Consider the following 23,724-nt stretch of genomic DNA (forward strand, 5'->3'; position numbering starts at 1 on the left):
TGTTGGTGAAGGTGAGAAAAGGAAGATAATTGATATATACCATGAGAAATAGGCCACGGTTTCTGGGACATGTGTGGAGAAGAGACAGAATAGAGGAGTCGATAACATCTGGGATGATCGAAGGAAAGAGAGCTAGAGGAAGTCAGAAAATGACATATTTGAATAATATGTGACCCTTCGTCTCAAAACGGTATTAAGTCGGGTTGGTTAAGATGTTGAAAATTGAATTTATAGCCAGAAATATCAGACTTGTGTTGAGTTTGTATGTTTCATTGAGGAGAATTGATACCATATTTTAGGGTTATAATGACAGCAATTTATATTTTTTGAACAATTTAACATTTAATTCGGCTTTTAAGCATATGGTTCGTTCCGACATAATACCGTTTTGAGACGATGGGTCACATATAAGAATGTGAATTTAAAAGCAATGCAGAATTCATGCGCACCACAGAGGATCGTGATAAGTGGAGACAGCTGACCGGCAACGTGCTCAAGAGTACAAACCATGATGGATGATGATGATGCAGCATAAAAGGGAAGAAAAGTGGTGTCAAAACACCGGTTACTACCCCATTGGAAGTATAAAACTACTCTTCCGGAGGACGGAATATATACCTTGAACTTCTGGGTTCCGAGTGATGGCATCTTATATTCTATACTGGTCGCCAATAAAGATAATCCACCTTCGCTCTTTGACGTCCGTTATTTCGTAGAACCTGCCTCTATGCGTTGAGCTTTATATAGCGCAATATCCACTAAATGTGCTCAAAGCGCTTTACAAGGGGTCCCTGGTCAACAGCAACATTTAACATGTAGGACGGGACATGCCGCCGGTTAGGCGATATTACAATTTTCCGGACAAAGACACCGCTGTTAATGGCCAGGTAAGAGAATGTGATTAGAGAGCCTTTTCCAAGGACTCAACAATGCGCCGAAAGCTAGTGTCATACCACTAGACCACATAGCCTGCAAGTGCAAGTAGAATAGTTCTGCCACCTTATGATTCAACATGAAACTTATTCATTCTTTGAAGGACTCTGTACATACACATTTCCAAGGATTTAGAAACCGTCAACTGGGGCTACTTAGGCCACCCGGGGTAACTTCGGCCACTTACTGAAAACAAGATTGCTTATTTCAAAAGATAAATTACATGTAGCTTATATCTTTTAGATAATTAGAACCCAATAGATCGAATAAGCACTCATGAATTTAACTGTTTTATTCTACTAAATGGCCTAAGTAACCCCGGATGGCCTAAGTAACCCCGGTTGACGGAACCCAAAAAGTAGAGGGGGTGACATCACGACATTTCTTCCATATTATGAAACACCAACCCTGTCTGTCAGGAGAACGAACTGTAGGTCCTTGGTTCTTGTCCCACTCCAAGCGTCGTTAAGACACCGTGGACAGGAGTCCGCTAAGAGGAACACATTCAAATAATTACAAGATATGTTCAAAACAAAAATATAACAATCAGTTTATAAAAAAGAGACGATTTACAAGGGAAAAATTATCACCTCCCAAAAAAAGAAACACTATTCATTTAACTCAGCCCTCTCAGCCTAGAACTCCGACAAGTTCAAAACAAAACCAAGTAATTCCATTCCAAGACAAAGACAGAAAGCAACCCAGAGACCAGGAAGGGGGGGGGGGGGGGTTGAAAGATACGCCAAGTGACCTATGTCTACTATGGGAGGTCAAAAGGCCCACCCAGGAATTTTAAAAAGATCTTTTCCTTTCTTCGTTTTTTAAGCGTTATACCTGAATACATGTGAGGTGTCGGGTCATACATTTTGATATAGAAAAAACAAACAAACTAAGAACAAAATTCATTTTCATCAGTGTTACAGATCGTTTTATGGATGGTTCAAGATAATAAATAATGAATAAAAATTTTCCTTTATTCATCCCATAGGGGAAATTTGTCTCTAGGGTCCATTCCAAGGGAATAACTTAGGCGGGTAATCGAACCTCTTCTTCTTCTTCTTCTTCTTCTTCTTCTTCTTCTTCTTCTTCTTCTTCTTCTTCTTCTTCTTCTTCTTCTTCTTCTTCTTCTTCTTCTTCTTCTTCTTCTTCTTCGCCCCCCCCCCCCACCTTTCATATTGTCTCCATGTTTGAATGTCTAGTTAACGAAGTAACGACGGTGTATTCATACGCTCTGGCAAGAGCCCATGCAGTTTAGTCTGAAGAGGCTTTGGTTTCCATGCAAACAATCTTCTCTTGCTGTTGCATACATCAGCCTTCTAATAGGCTTCAACAGTTGTGACGTCACTTCCCTCGTAATGACGCATAGTAACTTGGTAACTGGTTCTAAACTATAGGAACAATGGCGGGCACCCTTATAAAATACTTCTCCGACGAGCATAGAAGTGTATCCAGAGGAGAAAAACATTATAAATCTGATCATGTTTTGGCTTTTATACATTCTGTTCACATGACATATGAAAAAGTTCTAGCCAGCATGAAGAACAAAAAGTACCGATTTTCTTTGTTTAGAACCACGCTGCTGGCCGTTGCTGGGCGACGTGACATCAGGCTATTGAATCCAATTAAAAAAAGAACAGATCGCATTTTTTTTTTACTGCTATCCGGACACAATCGCCTGAAACACTACACAAACACACACACGATGTTCAAAATAGGAGAAACAGGCATATTTATGTGATTGTGGTGAAGGAGAAGACGACACCCATAATAAAATACTCCAGACCTGCACATTATTCATTTATGGCCGACCTCCCTACTATTATGAACATTTCATAGAATTAAGAAATTTAAACTCCGATTTCAGAAATTCACGAGTATTTCAACGTCAATAAAACTAATTGAAAATGAAAGTTTGGTACCAAACTGCATACTTTTAAGGATTTTAAAGTAATATTTCATCCTCGTTAGGGTAAATCGTTGGCCAATAAAGTTTTCTATAGTGATTACAATTTATCTCTTTTCAAAACGACTAATTTTAACATTTTCTAGTTGGCAAATCTGATTAAGTTCAAGTCAGACTGACATCTTCCAGAGGTCAATATTAAAAAACAAAAAACAATCATGACTTCTTTCCCATCATTTTTCTATCTTGTTCCGGGATTTTGTTGTTGAAGATTTTCAAAAACATGTCTTTATACGCAGAGCTATTCCCGTAATAAACAAACATGTTAACGCTTGAATTAATAGTTTCCAGGGCAAAAATGAGGTAGCCAATGAGATACACCATCTGTGAGAGTTCTCCATCGAGACTGAAGCCTGGAAGGAAAACTAACGGAATAAACATTGAAATGTGTGGTAAATAACATATCACAAAGAGACTTGATATAATAGCGACTAGTTTGACAACACGTTTCTCCTTATTTGAAGGATCATTTGATGTCGTTTTAAGATTGCTACGCCAACTCATATTTTTCTTGAGGTTTGTTATGAGTAAGATGGTTGAAACTACGATAATAGAAAAAAGAAAAACGATGAAAAATAGAATATAAAGCGGGGTCAGCCACGTATTGACCAAATCATGATTTTCTGTAACCGTGTAGCCGAGTAAAGTCATATTTAGTTCAGGGTAAAATTTGTACCCGAGTCTGTTGATGCTATACGTGAGAATAGCATTTATTGCCCCCACCACGTACCAAAGGATAACCATGAGTTTTACTCTTCCAGGAGTGAATATGTGTTTAACTTTTAATGGTATTGTCACGCAAAGACATCTCTCAAAACTGACTGACGCAGTGTGAAGCATCGTAATGCTAATAAAATGTCCATGCAGTAGGGTGAATGACACATAGACAACTTCTGTTGTGTTGATCTTAAAGGTGTGAAAGAAATAGTCCACAACTATGGGTAATTCGCCCACATTGCAGACGAGTGTCGTGAAGCAGACGCCGAGATCAGCACCAGCCAGGCCAAAAAGGGAGATGTTGATGGATTCTTTGAACCCGAGCTTGGCAAAAACGATGAGGTTGAAGATGTTTGTTGTGATTCCCATCAAAGCTATGGCGATATTGATGCTTAATAAGATGTACCGTATGTCATTTTTGAATTCAAATCTCGCAATCTTTTCGTAAAGCGACTCTCCGACATGGAGAACGGTGATATTCTCTGTCATCTTGGTTTGCCGCGTAACAATAAAGATTTACTCCAAAAAAGCAATCATTGACAGAAATCTAGATCCCAATTTTCTCAATAACTCCCCTGCGTCAGATTATTTTCACCATTAGAGTTTTAAAGAAGTGGTTGTTTTTTTTGTTATTGTTGTTGTCATAAATAAATCTATTCAGAATTGACGAGATGTCTTGAAATGTCACTTAACTTGAATTTTTTCCATATTTAGGTTACATATCCAAATCTAAATAGTTTGCACATCAGTCAAATAGTCCGTATTTTATGTAGACTACTTATGGTAAAATAAAATACAGACTTGGCTTTTGTACGTGTTCATTGATCAAATTGCTGAATCAAATTCAAATAAGATGCGATTTTTTCGCTGGCAAAATAAGATGAAACAAACATGATGGCTGAGATCAAAACTCGTGTAAACGACAACAATTTCTAAATTGTTCATGTGAGCCAATCAACAACAATATGAGTTTAACATTGAGCGTTTAGAGAAAAAATACGATGCGGGATTTTTGTTATTATCAAAACTAATGAAAGTACAAGTTTCATCTTTTGACACAATATGTATTGAAATCTCGACATCAAATTTATCGGGGCAAAAAATTCCCAGAAACGAACGATTTTTCAAATTTTGGTTCATCCAAGACTTTTTATCTCAGCCATAGGTATGCAATAGACAGGTAGATGACCACGCCTCTCTGACAACTGTTATAATGTAAACAATGACAGTGATTAGTAGACACAGCAAACTATAGATAGTTCGAAGATGACGTCACTCAGACCTTTGTTATTGTTTTTTGCCATCCGCGCTTATGAGTACTTCTCACTAAACTGTATTGACCAGACTATAAACGATCATGGTTACACACAGCTTTGTGTGTAAGTCCGTTTTACTTCCGGATGGCAATGTTTTGAACTTCTTAGCCAAATGCATACTATCTATAGAAATGACGCATGGTATCTTAGTAACTGGCTCTAAACTATTCGAACAATGGCGGACGCCTTATGAAATGTTTCTCCGACTAGCATAAAAGTGTATCCAGAGGGGAAAAAAACATAAATATTATCATGTTTTGACTTTTACACATTCTGATCACAAGACACATGAAAAGTTCTATAAAAGTTCTATAAAAGTTCTATATAAAAAGTACCGATTTTCTTTGTTTAGAACCACGATGGCCGCCGTTGCTGGGCGACGTGACATCAGACTATTAAATCCAATTGTCCTTCAACCTATTGATGCTTCGCGCTTGGCTAAAATTCTCACAACATTTGCCAGTCGGAAATAACATATCAACACCCAAGACAATGTGTAACCTTGAACGTTTATAGATAGAACGAAGTTGACGTCACTTTTGTGCCATTCATGTTTATGAGAAATTCTCATTAAATTCCCATTAAACTGTATTAACCAGACAATAAACGTTCAAGGTTACACATAGTTTTGTGTGTTGTGGTCCGTTATATTTCCAAATGGCAATGCTGTGAGCTTCTTATCCAAGTCAACAGCATACATCATCTATAGTCTGATTAATACAATTTATTGAGAACTACCTATTAAAATGGCTGGCTAAAAAAAAAAACCCAAAGAGGTGAGTGATGTCAATTTCGTTCTATATATTGAGAGAATGCATTATCTACCAAATGCAGTCCCTTGATTGATGAACAAAAAATAATAAATAATCAGACTGGCGGATGTGTGTGTGCGCGCGGGTGTGTGTGTGTGCTATGAGTTTTTTTTTGACAATGCATCAATAGAATCATTGAGGAAGTTTTAAAAGTACGAATCTTTCAACACGAACCAAGTTCACTAATAGATAGTATGAGGTTGGCTAAGAAGTTTACAACATTGCCATCCGGAAGTATAACGTACCAACACACTAAACTATGTGTAACCTTGAACATTTATAATCTGGTTAATACAGTTTAGTGAGAATCAGTCACAAACGCGGATGGCAAAAACAATAACAAAGGCCTGAGTGACGTCATCTTCGTTCTATCTATAGGTTGGGTGTGAAGTTTTGGGGACTTTCCTGAAAATGGCCGGTAAGGAGAGAGGTAAATAATTATGCCAGAAAACTCGTCTGGTGAGCACTACTGATGAAAATGAAAAACTCACTATTTTTACGTTCTTTTGGTGATCTGCGCCTATTATTGTGACGTAGTTGTTTGTTGTTGTTTTTTTTTTGGCGGGGGGGGTGTTTTTGTTTTGTTTTGTTTTTGTCTGTGTTTTTGTTTTGTTTTGTTTGTTTATTTTTGCATAGTGTCAGACAATGAATTAACGAAGGCCATAGTTTTCATGAAAAGGTTGGAAGATCTTAAAACAATCTGCCAATAAATGAGGAAGTCAAGGCAAGAGAGCTTTCTGCCATTCCAGTACATAGTAAGAGGACATCAACGTGAACAGCTGTCCTAGCTGAGTATGAAGCCATCCACGTGGACAGCCACTCTATCACTTAGTAAGAAGCCACCCACGTGTACAGCCACTCCAGCACAAAGTAAGACGCCATCTCCGTGTACAGCCACTCCATTACATAGTAAGAAGCCATCCAAGGCTACAACCACCCTAGAATATAGTATGAAGCCATCCATGTGTACAGCCATTCCAGCACATAATAAGAAGCCATGTCCGTGTACAGCCACTCCAGCACATAGTAAGAAGCCATCCACGTGTACAACCACACCCACTCCAACACATAGTAAGAAGCCATCCGCGTGTACAACCATCCCTGCACACAGTATGAAGCAATCCACATGTACAGCCACCCCGGCACATAGTAAGTTGGTATATATGGACAACCATCCCAGCACACAGTTTGAAGCCATCCACGTGTACAACCACTCCAAAACGTAGTAAGAAGCCATCTCCGTGTTTGTGCGGCTATGTGGTCTAGTGGTATGACACTCGCTTTCGGATCGGAAGGTCCTGGGTTCGAGCCTCGCGCTCGACGCATAGTTGAGTCCTTGGAAAAGACTCTTTACTCACATTCTCTCACCGTACTCAGGTGTAAAATGAGTACCTGGCCGTTAACAGCGTTGTCTTTGTCCGAAAAATTGTAATATCGCCTAACAGGCGTCATGTCTCGTCCTACATGTTAAATGTTGCTGTTGACCAGGGATCCCCTGTAAAGCGCTTTGAGCACGTTAAGTGGATATTGCGCTATATAACAGCTCAATTTTTTAATTTTTTTACAGCCTCCCCAGCACATAGTAAGAAAAAAATTCAACATTGGACTCCAATCAAAATACAAGTCAAATGGAATTAACGAAGACAGATGGCGTGGATGTTTCAGGTTTTCCCTTTGTTAACAAAACATCTGCCCTAACCAACAAAAGGACAGTATCTGGGCTGACCCAGATCCAGCCAGTTTTGCCGCAATCGACACATTTAGTTTTTTCATCCATAACTCTTTAATTCTATTACATAGTGGAAGGCATCTAACATTAAATAATAGCTGATGATAAATTGCGTTTTTCTGTTAGTCGGCGATTTCATTGACGTAATATGTTGCGCAATATTTTGAGATACTGTTCTTTCTTGGTTAAAGCCAAGCAAATAACTCTACCTGTAACCAACAAAAGGACAGTATCTTATACGACCGTCTCACATACTGTTCACCCTGGTTAACCGCAATGCAAAATGCATCGTCCGTATTCACCAAAAGAGCAGTATCTAAGCTAAGAATATAGCAAAATACGATTAACTCGATCGACAAACGTTTCACGTCAGCGAGGGCGAGCACTCGCCATTACGGACGAGTGAGAGGCAAGGCTGACATGATGAATGAAACAATAAAGACGAATGATAGAAGAAAGAAAGAAAGAGAGAGAGAGAGAGAGAGAGAGAGAGAGAGAGAGAGAGAGAGAGAGAGATGATGATGATGATGACGCTGGATGGCACTGACTCCAATTTGTTACTCAGTAGTTCATGAATTGTGACGGCTTCATCCCATATGTCCCCAACCCCTTCCGACGACCATCCCGGACATGGGAATGAATGATTAGGTGAGTGAGTGAGTGGGTGAGTGAGTGAATGGGTGATTATAGTGACCAAAGTCAAGGCAGGGTTGTAATTTGATCATCCTTGCCAGGACCTAATGGCTCCAAGCACCTTTAAACTCCGCGTGTTATTTTAACTGTGGGCGGTGAAAAACTCGAAAAATGCAAGAAATAAATCATCCTAAAAATCAGTCTTCCTCGATTTCTACAGTCGAGATAGGCTGATAATTTGGAATGAGCTTTTCTCTCTGATTTGTCTGGCACTGCATCGCTCAAACCATTCCAGATACATATACGTTGCCTGTTCTCCGAATGTTCATGTTAGGCGACCTCTTTGGCTGGACCTGGATGGAAGTCTGACAGCTGACGGCGGTCAGCAGATGTTACTGGCGCTCCCTCCTGTCGACCTTAATGTCGTGCAGATCGAAGAAATCGTAAGGAATTAAAAGCAAAAGATAAAACGCCACAGAGGCCTAAGTAAAAAAGTAAGTATAAGTTGTTGGTGATCATTGTAATCGATCGATATTTGAAGTTTATTTTTTACGTGCCATTATATATATATATATATATATATATATATATATATATATATATATATATATATATATATATATATATATATATATGCACACATATAAAATAGTTCAAGTATGATTATGATCAACTTCTACAACATTGTTTCGAGTATTCGCTCTCATCAGAGGAGAGCGAATGCTCAAAACAATATTGCAGAAGTTGATTATTCATACCTATACACTGAAATATTTTATAAATAGTTTATTTTATCAATAAGTTGAGCACTATTATTTCATGGATTTTTAAAGTAATTTATATATATATGTGTGTGTGTGTGTGTGTGTGTGTGTGTGTGTTTGTGACCTTATCAGAAGTAATAAAGACCCAGTTCAGAGCTATTCCTCAGTCCCAAGAACTGTTTCATAGCCACCTGCAATTCTTGTCTCGTTACTGGACAATTAATGTAAGACGATGTGATCACTGGTCTCTGGAGCTGCCTGACTTTTCCGGCAGACATCACTGTGCCCAAATTTCCATAACATTTGATGTAGTTCTGCCTTGTCCTATTAAAAGGCGATTTGAAGTAACCCAGGATTTCCTGGCATTGTGGAATGTCGACATTCTTTCGGTGAAGCCTTTGATGATGCTGCCTCCCTCTATGTGTTTCCTTCTTCCACATTTCGCTCCAGTTCTCTTCCACGCTGGTCTTCCATTTTTGTTCGGTGTAAATAATAATAATAATAATAGATCTTTAGAATAGAATAAGAAAGACCGTAGTTGTTGACCTAGCGATATCCGATCACAAAGTTTTATTTGTGGATATCGCATTAAAGAAAGTTGATCTCCCGAAACGAAACATAACAACAAGGAATTATAGACAAATTGATATCAGTGGTTTACAAGATAGCATTCGTGACGTCATAAATGAGGTTAAAAATATAAACGACTTCAACAAAGTATTGCGATCTATTATTGACCGTGCGGCACCGCCACAATGTCGGGTCGTATCGAATCGACCACACTCGCGATGGTTCAATTCCGAGATAAAAGAATTAAAGAGAAAAAAGAGACAGGCTGAAAGGAAATGGCGAAAGAGTGGCCTAACGGTATTTAAGGATATATACAAAGCAGCTAAGTCGGCTCTTTATAACGCCATCACATGCCCAAAAAAGGCCCACTACAACGAAAAATTTCAAAGCATTACATCTTGCAAAGAACTGTTTTCCACCGCAAACGACCTTCTTGGCAGTAAGAAATCCACACCCCTTCCAGCGTCTAGAAATAACACCGAACTAGCTCAAAATTTTGCCAACTATTTCCACGGCAAGATAAAATCCATTAGGGAAAACTTAGACAATACATCATCATCATCGTCACCGAGCTTTGGACCATTCCATGGAACGCCACTACATGTTTTCGATCCAGCCACTGAGGAAGAAGTGAAGTCAGCCATTTTAGATAGCCCATCAAAATATTGTGACTTAGTAGACCCCATCCCAACTAGTATTCTTAAGGCTTGTATTGAAGAACTGTTACCAACAATAACTGAACTTATAAATAATTCGTTGGTCTCAGGCAGTGTCCCCGACTCGTTTAAACGTGCCATTGTTAAACCACTATTAAAGAAGTCCGATCTAAATGTAAACGAACTGAAAAATTACAGACCTGTCTCCAACCTTCCATATCTATCCAAAGTGCTTGAAGGCATTGTGTTAAAAAGACTTTTGTATCATATCCATCTAAATAATTTAAGTGAAAATTTCCAATCTGCCTATAAATCACATCATAGCACTGAAACTGCCCTTTTAAAAGTATGCACTGATATTCTTAATAGTATTGACAAAAATCATGTCTGTTTATTGACTATGTTGGACCTTTCGGCTGCATTTGACACCATTGATCACGAGATACTTATTAAACGATTAGAAATTACTTTTGGAATAAGAGACACTGCGCTTAGTTGGTTTAAATCATACCTAACATCAAGATCTCAGTCGGTTCTGATCGATGGCGCAGTATCAGAAACATTTCCTCTAAATTACGGCGTTCCGCAGGGGTCTGTCCTTGGTCCTGTTATTTTTACTCTTTATACTCAACCTCTTTCGGATATTTTTGTTAAAAATAAATTAATGTATCATTTCTATGCTGATGACACTCAGATCTATGTAAGCGATATCCCTAGTAATATCCCATCATTGATTACCCGTGTTGAAGACTGTATTAGAGATGTTAAATGCTGGATGGAAATTAACAAGTTAAAGCTGAATAATGAAAAGACAGAGGTGATGGTGTGTGGTAGAAAAAGTGTTTTGAAAGATGATTTTCTGAAGTTTACTCTAAATATAAATGGGTGCACAATTAACCTCTCAACGTGTGTGAAAAACCTCGGGGTAATGCTAGATCAACATATGACTATGCAGGCACAGTTTGATTCTCTATGTAGAAGTTTGACAATAGGATTAAAAAGAATTGCTTCAGTTAGACCTTTCCTAACAAGAGAAGTAACATGCAAACTAATAACATCTTTCATACTATCTAAAATAGATTACTGTAATTAATTAATCTCGAATGTAAGCAACGATAAAATATCACGCCTTCAAAGTATCCAGAATGCGGCTGCTAAATTGATTTTAAGAAAGAAGATAACATCCTACTCGTTGCCACTTTTGTATGAGCTGCATTGGTTACCAGTTAAAGTGAGAATCGAATTCAAACTAGCAGTATTGTGCTATAAGTGCCTTAATGATCAAGCACCATTGTATATTACTGAATTTTTAGAAACGTATAAGCCAACGAGGAGTCTACGTTCTGCACTAGATTCTACAAAATTAATTGTTACAAATAAATATAAATATAAATTTTACGGAGGCAGATCGTTCAGTCACGTCGGACCTTCCATCTGGAACTCTCTTCCTAAAAGAATAAGAGAAGCGCAGTCCTTATCAATATTTAAATCAAAGTTAAAACACCATCTCTTTGTTAAAACACATCTTGATTAATGCATCTTTGTAATTTGACCCCAATATGAATGTTAATTTAGTTTATGTTATTATATCATTATTTTATATTATTTCCGTATTTGACATAGCATGTGGATGTATTATAACATATCTTGTATTAATGACTTTATGTTTAGTTATTACATTGTTGTATAATTATAATATTATGTTGATGTAGTTTGTATAATGTTTCATTTGTATAATAATGTCACTGTATTATTGTTTCGCGCATTGAGCATCACCCAGTGATGAAAATGCGCGTTATAAATGTCATGTATTATTATTATTATTTTATTGTCCATAAATATGGCAATTTGTCATTTAGTTACACTTGTTATAACGTTATATGACAACTATAACATTGTACAGATACTTCACTCCTATTTATTCTCTCTCTCTCTCTCTCTCTCTCTCTCTCTCTCTCTCTCTCTCTCTCTCTCTCTCTCTTCCTCTTTCTTTCACGCGTGCGATATACACAACATAAACATATTCAATTCATTTTCAATTCGTTACATTTTTGGCAATTCAACACCAAATATTATCATCATTATCAATTGGTCACTTAATCTAACATTAAATAAATTAATCAGTCAATCAGTCAACGCATCAATCCTTGGTTTTGCTGTACCATATGAAATATTCAAACTTTTTATCGCTGATGAAAAGGTCTTCTTGATTTGAGCAGTGTTGTTGAATGTGTACCCTTTATGATTATTTTATCAGAAATGATGGAAAAAGCAAATAATTTTTGTAGAGAACGGAGACTTGAATTTTGTTTTACCTTTAAATTATCTACTGTCGTAATCTGGTCACTGGAGCTGTGCGGCTATGTGGTCTCGTGGTATGACACTCGTTTTCGGATCGGAAGGTCCTGGGTTCGAGCCTCGCTCGACGCATAATTGAGTTCTTGGAAAAGACTCTTTACTCACATTCTCTCACCGTACTCAGGTGTAAAATGAGTACCTGGCCGTTAACAGCGTTGTCTTTGTCCGAAAAATTGTAATATCGCCTAACAGGCGTCATGTCTCGTCCTACATGTTAAATGTTGCTGTTGACCAGGGACCCCTTGTAAAGCGCTTTGAGCACGTTCAGTGGATATTGCGCTATATAAAAGCTCAAAAAAAAATCTGAGGGGAAAAAACACGTATTAAAATTTTGGACAGAAAACTCGTCCTTCAAATTAAATATTGATCAATTAAAATGACATTCGTCATGGCAAAAACTGTCAAACCTGGGACTTGGTGAAGTACCAGATTTGAGAGTATTTGACAAGACGACGACCGTTTTATTAAGTCGATATTTAAAGGACGAGTTTTCTGGCCAAAATTTTTAATACGTTTTTTGAGGGTCACAGCAATGTAAATAAACATAACGACCAGTACATTTGAATCCGAATATCGTAACGACCGACAACACATTTGTGACGCGTCGTCTCAAAACGGTTTCATGTCGGGATGAATTGGACTCCGAAAAGTGACTTTAGAATTTAAATTGATGGTAAATGCCAATTTTTGAGCTTTTGCATTGTGAAAAATTGCCTTCATTCTCTTACATAATATTGTGAGAAATTGTCTTCATTCTCTGACATAACAAATCGAAACAAACCCCAAGTTTCATGTTTTTGTCTATAAATTCATTTTTTTGCACCCGAATCATCCCGACATAATACCGTTTAGAGACGGTGAGTCACATTTATTTTGCAGGTTTCTGTAATCTGGTAAAAACAAATCGTCGTCCATGGCAAATCAATGGAGACGGACATCGATTAAAATTATAGTTCAAAAATTTGATGGAACAAATTTGGTTTTATATTTTCTGATAATAAACTCCCAGTGATGTTTGTAGCAATGACTATCCCGCACAAATCTTTGGGCCTCTTTTCGCTCACGAAGTGCCCGAATTCGCGTCAAAATATGGGACGAAGCCGTTTCGTATATGCTATTTTAAAATATTAATTACGACGCTGTTTATCGATGAATATGACTGAAAGTTGGCATACAGTTAGAAAAAAGGTCATTTTAGATTATGTCAAGCGACAAAACTCGTGCGATTACCAGAAGACCGTTAAAAATAGATTTTTACTCTTTGGAGTAAAATATTTCTTAAACTACCGGGCGTGGAGGCTTTGTCGCTAACAAGGTAATACATGAACATTTCTTCTTTTTGGTTGTAAAATTTCATATGAATATGACGAGTACTTTTCCCGTATTTTACAAAACACCATCCTAATTTGCTCTTCAAGTTTCAATCTTTTAATCCACTTATTACGCAAGATACAACGAAAGGTCGAAAAAAAAAATGCCGAAAAAGCGTCCCATATTTTCGCGTTTTTTTCCTCTTTGCGGGTCATCCAAATAAATGACACCTTTAAAAATGTATAACTTATTTATTTATGAATGGATTTTCAAAATTCAAAAACATTTTTACTCAGTGGAGATAAGGCTTGGATTTTAGACAAAAATTTTCCTCAAAAAGAGAAAAAAACATTTTTCATAGTCATTGCTAATGTTTGATCAAACTTTAAATAAACGGAAACCTTACTCATTTCATTTGTAATAAACCCTATGCAAAAATTCTGGTGATGAATAAGTTTAGTTGATAAGAAGCCACTGTGCTAAAAAAAGTAGTCTAATTTTCCAAATATACGGGTGATACGTTATATACATCTCTCTATCTCTCTCTTTCCCTCTTTCTCTCTCTCTCTCTCTCTCTCTCTCTCTCTATCTATCTATCTATCTATCTATCTCCCTCTATCTCTCTCTATCTCTATCTCTCTCCCTCTCTCTTTTTCTCTCTAGCTATATATATTATATATATATATATATATATATATATATATATATCTCACACACACACACACACACACACACACACACACACAAATACAAATACATGTATACACAAACGCACAGATTAAATAAGGTAGTTTGTATTTTTGATAGCATCTCCAAACATCGTTTCGATGACTCCTTTCCTGCTCCAATCAACACAAAAAAGGGATTCATCCAAACAACGACTGAAGTGCCAGAGGCTGCTACCTTGATCTGATATATATATATATATATATATATATATATATATATATATATATATATATATATATATATATGAGTGTTGATGGGTACTTATAGATACTAAAGTGCTCGATACTATTCATCAGAGCATGTATAATAAATAAGGACACTAACATTTTTTCTCCAAGAATATATATATACCCAAAATCAACCCCGAGCGCCGCCACCAGTAATTGGAAGGTCGCTACCAGCCACATCCAACATCTACAAAACAGATAAAGAACAAATAATAATAAATTGAGAAATAGACCGTGAAACGATGAAAAATTAACTTACCCATAGCCTAAATTTAATTAATTAAGAATCTACTATTATTCTTTTGTTTAATAATGTGTTAACGTAGTATTGTGCGAGACTATGCTGTTGATGTATATTAACTCAGTCAATCCTAGAGATTTTTGCTACCTGTGAAAATTGAAAAAAAAAATGTATTAAAAATGAGCATGTATATAGATAATTTTATTCAACAACCATTAACATTAAAAAACTATAAAACATTATCTTTGATACTACGCCTCATAAAAATGTAATAAATAGGCATGGTGTAAAAGTAACCCGGTAAACTACGGATATAATGGGTGTTAGGGTTGAGTGAGTTAAAGTATTTCTGCTGTAACGGGGATTACTATTTATCTTCTGACCCTGATCTACCCCTATAATTATATAACGTGCTACAATCTACGACTATTTCTACTACTTATTTCTTTAAAGACACACAAACGCCGCGAAGTTAGTTGGCCAGCGTTTAAGCTTAATAGCCAATATTCTCAACACGAACATGTAACATCAAAATGATTGAGATATTGAGTCTGCTCCGGTATTTGCACAGATTACACAGTCTGTGTATATTTGTGGTGAATTTTTAATCCAGAAAAGTGAGGTAGGCACTGATACTACCGTATGAGCTATCCACGACCCTCCCAAAAAGTCGCTTCAAGTCTTATTAGAGCCTTCTCTCCCCGACTTCTTGAGGTCACGGGTTCAACACAACCGCGGTTATGTGGTCTAGTGGTATGACACTCGCTTTCGGATCGGAAGGTCCTGGGTTCGAGTCTCGCTCGGGGCATAGTTGAGTCCTTGGAGAAGGCTCTTTACTCACATTCTCTCACCGTACTCAAGTGGAAAATGAGTACCTGGCCGTTAACTGCGTTGTCTTTGTCCGAAAAAATTGTAATATCGCCAAACAGACGTTATGTCCCGTCCTACATTTTAAATGTGTTGCTGTTGGCCAGTGACCCCTTGTAAACCGCTTTGAGCACATTTAGAGGATATTGCGCTGTATAAAAGCTCAATTTTTTTCTTTTTTTTTTTAAACACACACAAACTCCGAGAAGTTAGTTGGCCAGCATTTAAGCTTAATAGCCAATATTCTCAACACAAACATGTAACTCTAATAAGACTAAAGTTTGAAGCGACTTTGGGGGGTTGTGGATAGCTCAGACTGTAGGCGGAGTTGTCATACCAGTAAGGTCGCGGGTTCGAACCCCCATCTCCGCCGCGAAGTTCTTTTTTTCTGTTGTCTTCTGGCACTTTCCTGCTCACTTCATCAATAAAAACAAAGACAACACGTCACCTTAGTTCATTTTTACCACACAGTGTTCGAATTTGAATTTTTAATGCCCAACTGTGATTTAAATAGAATACTATTTTTTAAAAATATATATATAGGTCTATACACAAGTTCGGACTAGAGGCCATAAGAATAATCTGTCTCAATTTTATAAAATTATCATATATAGTGTCGCTATTAACTCTTAATTCTATGTTTATACATTTTTATGCATTTGATCAATTCAAACTGGGGGTCATATGGACAATATATTTCAATTTGTAATATATATACATTGTCGCCATAAACTCTTAACTTTATTTTTATGCTTATACATTTTTATGCCTACCACGTCTGTAAACGAATTTCCATTTTGTGGATGAATAAAGTATATTATTATTATTATTATTATTTTTATAATACGTAAAATAAACGATGATTTCTTGGATTTGATAAATCGATATTGCAATATTATACAAATCGATATGATATTGCAATAATATCATTATAGTAATTTACTCTGTACCTCCGAGCAATCAAATAATTTTCCAACCGTGATCGGCATAACTACACGATGTAATTTAGCTTATATTTCAAACCATTAAGTTGTTGAAAATGATTGTATGTAATCAGAAATAGCAGTTGGTGATATTATCCTATCCTGCATTATTATTATTATTATTATTATTATTATTATTATATTATTATTATTATTATTATTATTATTATTATTATTATTATTATTATTATTATTTTCCAACTTAATAGATATAAGCTGTAAGATTGAGTTTTCTGATGGCTGTAATAACCATTGAGCAATAATGCCATTCTCTGGTTTTAAAAAATAACAAACAACAAAACACGGATTTAATATTTTGACAAGAAGACCCTACCTCCAATTATCGATTGATTAAAATTACCCTCATATTGGCGAAATACTCTCAAACTTGAAGTCTCTAGTTTGATAGTTTTTGCAAAAATGAGGATCATTTTAATCAAGAGATAGATATTTGAAGGACACGGGGTTTTTTTGGCTAAAATTTTACATACGTGTTTTATTTTTTCAAAGTACGCCCGTATAGTAAATGATACCAAATTGAGAGAAAAAAACATTAATAAACCAGAAAACGGGGAAAACTGAATAGATTGTCGAAATTATGTAAATCGTTGTTTTTATTTTTATCGGCGATATAATTTTTTTCCTCCAATAATGTGGCAAATGAAATATTATCTTTTATTTTATAAGAAGTTGATCCGATGCTTTAGTCAAATGCTCACAATATCCGCCAGCAAGATTAAACATACTAACACAAATATTCTTAGTCTGATAGATATAATTTAGTGAGAAGCTATTATCACTAACATGCGATCTTAAAATAATATTAACAAAGAACTGACTGACGTCATCTACGTTCCGTCTATCCTTAGCATCTTCATGTTGAATACCTATATCCGATAATTTCACGATGAATGTTTTCAAGTAAAAACGTCAAAGCTATTGGAATTTTAAAAAAAAAGTTTGCTGGTATTGCATAAAGACTGATTTTTTATTTATTTATTTATTTATTTATTTATTTATTTATTTATTTATTTATGTATTTGCGTTCATACATATCTAAGCTTCATTTTAAAATAGTCAGAGATTGTGCAATTTGAAACTTGTGACAACTTGTCTTTCAAACGACATCTCGTATATTTGTATTTGAGACTGTGCCTACGTGATTATTATTATTATTATTATTATTATTATTATTATTATTATTATTATTATTATTATTATTATTATTATTATTATTATTATTATTAATATTATTATTATTATTATTATTATTATTATTATTATTATTATTATTATTATTTTTATTTTTATTATTGTTATTATTATTATTATCGTTATTATTATGATGAAAATCTCTAAAATTACGTAAAATATTGTCCATTACATCGATGTTAACTCATTCAATCCTAGAGATTTTTGCTACTTTTCGAAATTGGAATAAAAATGTATTTAAAACGAGCATGTACATAAATAGTTTTATTCAATTAGCATTAAAATGTAAAAACTAAAAACATTAGCGTTGATACTACGCCTATAAATTGTCTCCGAAAAATGTAATAAATAGGCATGGGGTAAAACTAACCCGGGTAAACTACGGATATGGTCATTGTTAGGGTTGAGTGAGTTAAAATAAGCAGCCCATAAGTGGGTTCTGATGTCAGACCTGTATATTCGTACACGTCGATCAATCACTATCGGTATTCAAAATTTGTAATGCCACTCTAAATATTATAGGCCCATGCAAAAGATAAACGGCAATCATTTCATAATTTTGGAGGAATTTGCGACAATCGTTGCGCACGGGATTTGGAACGGACTAATATATCTACTCGTAGACCGATAATTTACATAAAATGAACTCCAAAAAAAAAAGTCCCAGTGTCATGCTATTTATAATATGCGTTCAGTTGAAATACTCACAACATCAGCCTGCCGAATATAACGTAAATACACATTAAAATGTGTGTAAGTGACCTATTAAATGTTTAAAGTTTGATTAATAGAAGTTAAAAGAGCTGAGTTGCGTCAATTTCATTCCATCTATATTATGTTAACGAAGGCATGGATTGGGCTGTAAACTTTGTCCACTGCCATTATTTTAAAAGAACACATTATGTGCTATTTAAAAAAAATTGAGCGTTTTATATAGCGGAATATCCACTAAACGTGCTCAAAGCGCTCGACAAGCTGTCCCTGGCCAACAGCAACATTTAACAGTACGGGACATGACGCCTTTTAGGCGATATTAGAAAATTTTTTTCGGACAGAGACGACGATGTTAACGGCCAGGTACTAATTTTACACCCGAGTACGGTGAAAGAATGCGAGTAAAGAGCCTTCTCCAAGGACTTAACTATGCGCCGAGCAAGGCTCGAACATAGGACCTTCCGATCCGAAAGCGAGTGTTATACCACCAGACGACGACATAGCCGCACAATTACATTACTGTGTTTTAAAAAACAAAGGTAGTATTGATAGTATGCGCTTGACTAAGAAGCTCACAACATTGCCATCTGGAAATATGGATAGAATGAAGTTGACGTCACTCGGGTCCTTGTTTTTGTTTTTTGCCATCCGCTTTTACGAGTAATTCTCACTAAACTGTATTAACCAGACTATAAACGTTTAAGGTTACACAAAGTTTTGTGTGTTGGTCCGTTATACTTCAGGATGGCAATGTTGTGAGATTCTTAGCCAAGTGCACAGCCCCTATAACGGACCAACACACAAAACTATGTGTGTTGTAAGATTTATAGTCTGGTTAATACAGTTCAGTGAAAAAATAGGCTTCAACAGTCGTGACGTCACTTCCCTTGTAATGACGATTAGTAACTTAGTAACTGGTTCTAAACTATCGGAACAATGACGGACGCCCTTATGAAATACTTCTTCAATGAGCATAAAATTGTATCCAGAGGAGAAAAACCTTACAAATCTGATCAGGTTTTGACTTTTATACACCCTGATCACATGACACGTGAAAAAGTTATAGCCAGCATGAAGAATAAAAAGTACCGATTTTCTTTGTTGCTGGGCGGACGTGACATCAGACTATTGAATCCTATTAACCAGTAGATTTTTGTTCAATCAAAACATGGATTTGTGACACACCATCACACGTGATCGGACAAACATAGTTGACTGTTTATAACACGAAAGAGAAGAGTACCCTGGTTTAGACCTCCATTTCGGTGTAGGCGGAAAAAAGGAGATGAATATATGTCGTCAAAATACCAGCCAAGAGATAAAATAACAATGTGAAATTGAATGTAAGCTCCATACTGTTTGTTGATAAAGGGGAAACCGGAAACGTCCATTAATCTGTTTTCGTAATTAAATTGAAGCTTACATTCAATTTCATATTGTTATGTATTTCTCCGAGCTTCGAGCAGCAACATTTACACAGCCAAGAGATGATACAGTTTGTGACTCTGCCAGAAAGGAAAAACGACATAATAAGAGTGGTGGAAACTGACTTGAGAGTTATCTAAGGTATTTGCGGAAATAGAAGATTTAATCGTCGAATATGTAGATGTAGCACAGAAATAAAACGAAGAATTGCAATTGCTAAAGATAGTTTTAATAAATTGAGTCTAATTTTTAAAAACCACAATATCTCAATGATAACAAAACATTGGGATTTGAAGGCCTATGTATGGTTAGTATGATTATATGGCTGTGAAAGCTGGACAATTACAGAAGACATTAGAAAGAAACTGGAGGCAGCAGACATGTGGCTTCTTAGAAGGATGTTAAGAATCTCATGGACAGAGAAGAAAACTAATAAAGAAGGATTAGAGCAAGCTGAAACTAAAAGGTTATTAATTCGTGCAAAAAGAAAAAGACAAATGCAATTTTTAGGGCACCTAAATCGACATAAATGTATTGAACATCTTGCTCTCACATGAAAGATAGAAGGTAAAAAGAGTAAAGGTAGACCAAGAAAAACATATTTGAATAGTTTGAACAGCTGGGTGACAAAGAAAGAGAAGAGTAATATTAGTTTTCTGAGGTTATCTGATCAGAGAGATGAATGGCATACCATGATCACCGATGTCTGGCACAGACTTGGTACTTGAAGAAGAAGCATCGTGGAAGTCAGCTCGTTTATGCGCTATGTGGTCTTGTGCTATGTCACTCGGAAGGTCCTGAGTTCGATCCTCGCGCTCGGCGCATAGTTGAGTCCATGGAAAAAGGCTCTTTACTCACTTTCTCTCACCGTACTTAGGTGTAAAATGAGTACCTGGCCGTTAACAGCGTTGTCTTTGTCCGAAAAATTGTAATATCGCCTAGCAGGCTGTTGACCAGAGACCCCTTGTAAAGCGCTTTGAGTACATTTTGTGGATATTGCACTATATAAAAGCTCAATCAATTTTTTTTCTTATTAAAAATTCTATCATTTCTTTCGTAGTGAAGGATAATCCACGTCAAGACGCTGATGTTTGTTTTTGTTTTTAATGGTTTTACGGCGCTTGCAACACATTTAGGTCATATCAGCGCCAGTAAAAAGGATGGGAATTGGAAAGTAAAAACATTCTAGATGTACAATTAAAAGGACTGGAGGAAAAATAAAGATAAAGGTGAATGGTTCAAACAGAGAACAGAAGTAGATTCCAAGAGCACACTATCAGTGTACTTAGTTTGAGATCACCAAAAAGTTTCACCAAGACACCAGCACAAGATCCCACTAAGAGGGATAAACTCAAATGTTTACAAATCATATGTTAAAAATGAAAATAAATGACAGTACCTACAGAGAGAGTGATTTACAAGAAAAAATTATCATTTCCAAAAACTATAACTATACATTTGACTGTTTCCCTCCCAGCCAAGGACTACGGCCAGGGTCAGGACAAAACTAAGTAATCTCATTCGATGACAAAGACAGTAAAATCAATTGGAAAACAGATACAGGGGTATATTAGACACAGCAGGTACCTCCATGTCCACTCTTGGAGGTCAGGAACTCCACCCTGTCACGACACTGAAGTAAAGCGACTTCGGCGGAACATGGAGAACAGAATAAACGTGTCCGAAAGCCTTACAATGGAAAATCATCCTAAGTATATGGATGTGCAGTCAATCAGGAAACGTTACTCAGTCTGAAACGATGATTGTCAACAAATCTCTCATCCCTTATACAATCAAAAGTGAACTGAAAAAATATTTGGTTACAGCTGACGTGGCAGTCATACCTAGGTCGCTGATGCTACATCTATTTCTCGCTTTCGGATCGGAAGGTCCTGGGTTCGAGCCTCGCTGCGCGCATAGTTGAGTCCTTGGAAAAGGCTCTTTACTCACATTCTCTCACCGCACTCAGGTGTAAAATGAGTACCTGGCCGTTAACAGCGTTGTCTCTGTCCGAAAAAATTGTAATATCGCCTAACAGGCGTCATGTCACGTCCTACATATTCAGTGTTCCTGTTGGCCAGTTGACCCCTTGTAAAGCGCTTTGAGAACGTTTAGTGGATATTGCGCTATAGAAAAGCTCAATTTTAAGTTTTTAAATTTCTCATCCAATCAAAAGTGAACTGAGAAAATATTTGGTAAAAGCAGACGTTACAGTCATGCCTAGGTCGCTGAGGCTACATCTATTTCTTGTGTCATTGATTCGTCGTCTTTAGTGCATCGTTTTTTTAAGTTACTAAAAACATTAATAAATCACTTAGATTCCAGACAGACGAATTTGGGACATCTTGTTGATTAGTGCGATCTCAAATGTCACTTTTTGTTGATTAGTAAAAGAAATTTCAGACCACAATCTGATTCTGGCAACTCTCAAATGCATCAAAGAGAAAGCAAAGAAAGTCAAGATAGTGTCTAGGGATACTAAAAGAATAGACATTAGTTCCTTCAAAAATAATCTGTCAGAGGAACTAGGAAGAATGGATATACCATCAGCACAGAAAACGGACGACGTATTGCGCAACGTCATCGACAGGCATGCGCCAAAGACAACTAGAATAATAAATTCCAGGAAACCGTCTCCGTGGTTTAACCAGAGTGAAAAAATTGCCAAAAGGGAAAAGAGGAATGCTGAGGCATCGTGGAGAAAATCGGGCCTTGAGATTGACCGGCTGATATATATAGCAAAAAAGTATAAGTATAAAACCACCTGCAAAAGAGCAAAAAGAAACTATTATAACACGAAACTATCATCAGTGAGGGACACTAAGGAATTTTTCTCTGTTTCAAATGAACTTTTAGGGGAAGAAAAGGGCATGTGTCTACCCACTAATATCCCGGTAGAAAAACAGCCGGATGCATTTTCAGATTTCTTTTCGGGAAAAATATCGAAAATTCGGAACAATTTGGACCTCGTGCAAAATGAAGATATAAATTTCCACCCTTTTTCGGGTTCACCGGGACTCTCTTGTTTTAAAGAAACAACTGAAGAAGAGATTTCTAAAATAATTTGTTCATCTTCCTCGAAGTCATGTGATTTAGATCCTTTACCAAATAATATTTTGAAATTATGTCTTCCTGAATTGTTACCTTGCATAACTCATATTATAAATATTACAATCACTTATCTCAGGACAAGTACCAGATATCTATAAACATGCAATTGTAAAGCCTCTCATAAAAAAGCAAAACCTCGATGTAAATAACCTTAGTAACTACCGTCCCGTCTCAAATCTGCCATTTCTTTCTAAAATCCTTGAAAAAGTTGTACTCAGACGTCTGTCACAACATCTCCATGAAAACAATTTTCAGTCAGCTTATCGTTCTTACCACATCACAGAAACTGCTCTGTGCTGTGTTGCGAGTGATTTGCTTGATGTTTTAGATAAAGGTTATGTTTCTCTTCTGACATTGTTAGACCTTTCGGCGGCGTTTGATACTATTGATCACGGTATTCTCATTAAACGACAATATAACTTTTGGCTTGTCTGGGACTGTCTTGCAGTGGTT

The 23,724-nt window shown here is 36.4% G+C and overlaps 1 protein-coding gene across 18 annotated transcripts; it reads right to left on the bottom strand.

The window, feature by feature from the left end:
• Positions 1–1,838: 1,838 nt before the first annotated feature.
• On the bottom strand, positions 1,839–16,640 carry LOC144956260 (FMRFamide receptor-like). Of its 18 annotated transcripts, none has more exons than XM_078886716.1 (3): positions 16,600–16,640; positions 14,978–15,106; positions 1,839–4,446 (listed from the first exon to the last, which is right to left on the bottom strand). In XM_078886716.1, exon 3 carries the CDS (start codon positions 4,100–4,102, stop codon positions 3,053–3,055), a length of 1,050 nt encoding a protein of 349 aa, XP_078742842.1. In that variant the 5' UTR covers positions 4,103–4,446; positions 14,978–15,106; positions 16,600–16,640; the 3' UTR covers positions 1,839–3,052. The 18 variants fall into 18 exon arrangements, with proteins under 18 accessions (XP_078742842.1, XP_078742829.1, XP_078742828.1 ...); XM_078886703.1 differs by having other exon boundaries at positions 1,839–4,480; XM_078886702.1 differs by lacking the exon at positions 16,600–16,640 and adding an exon at positions 16,474–16,563 and having other exon boundaries at positions 1,839–4,480.
• Between the last annotated feature and the right edge of the window lie 7,084 nt (positions 16,641–23,724).

Source organism: Berghia stephanieae, chromosome 11, assembly GCF_034508935.2.
Source record: "Berghia stephanieae isolate SIO BIC M18660-M18661 chromosome 11, UCSD_Bste_1.3, whole genome shotgun sequence".
Taxonomy (NCBI): domain Eukaryota; kingdom Metazoa; phylum Mollusca; class Gastropoda; order Nudibranchia; family Aeolidiidae; genus Berghia; species Berghia stephanieae.

What these genes read in the sequence shown, in the direction of transcription:
- LOC144956260 (XM_078886716.1), bottom strand. Translation starts at nt 4,102, where the DNA reads ATGACAGAGAATATCACCGTTCTCCATGTCGGAGAGTCGCTTTACGAA.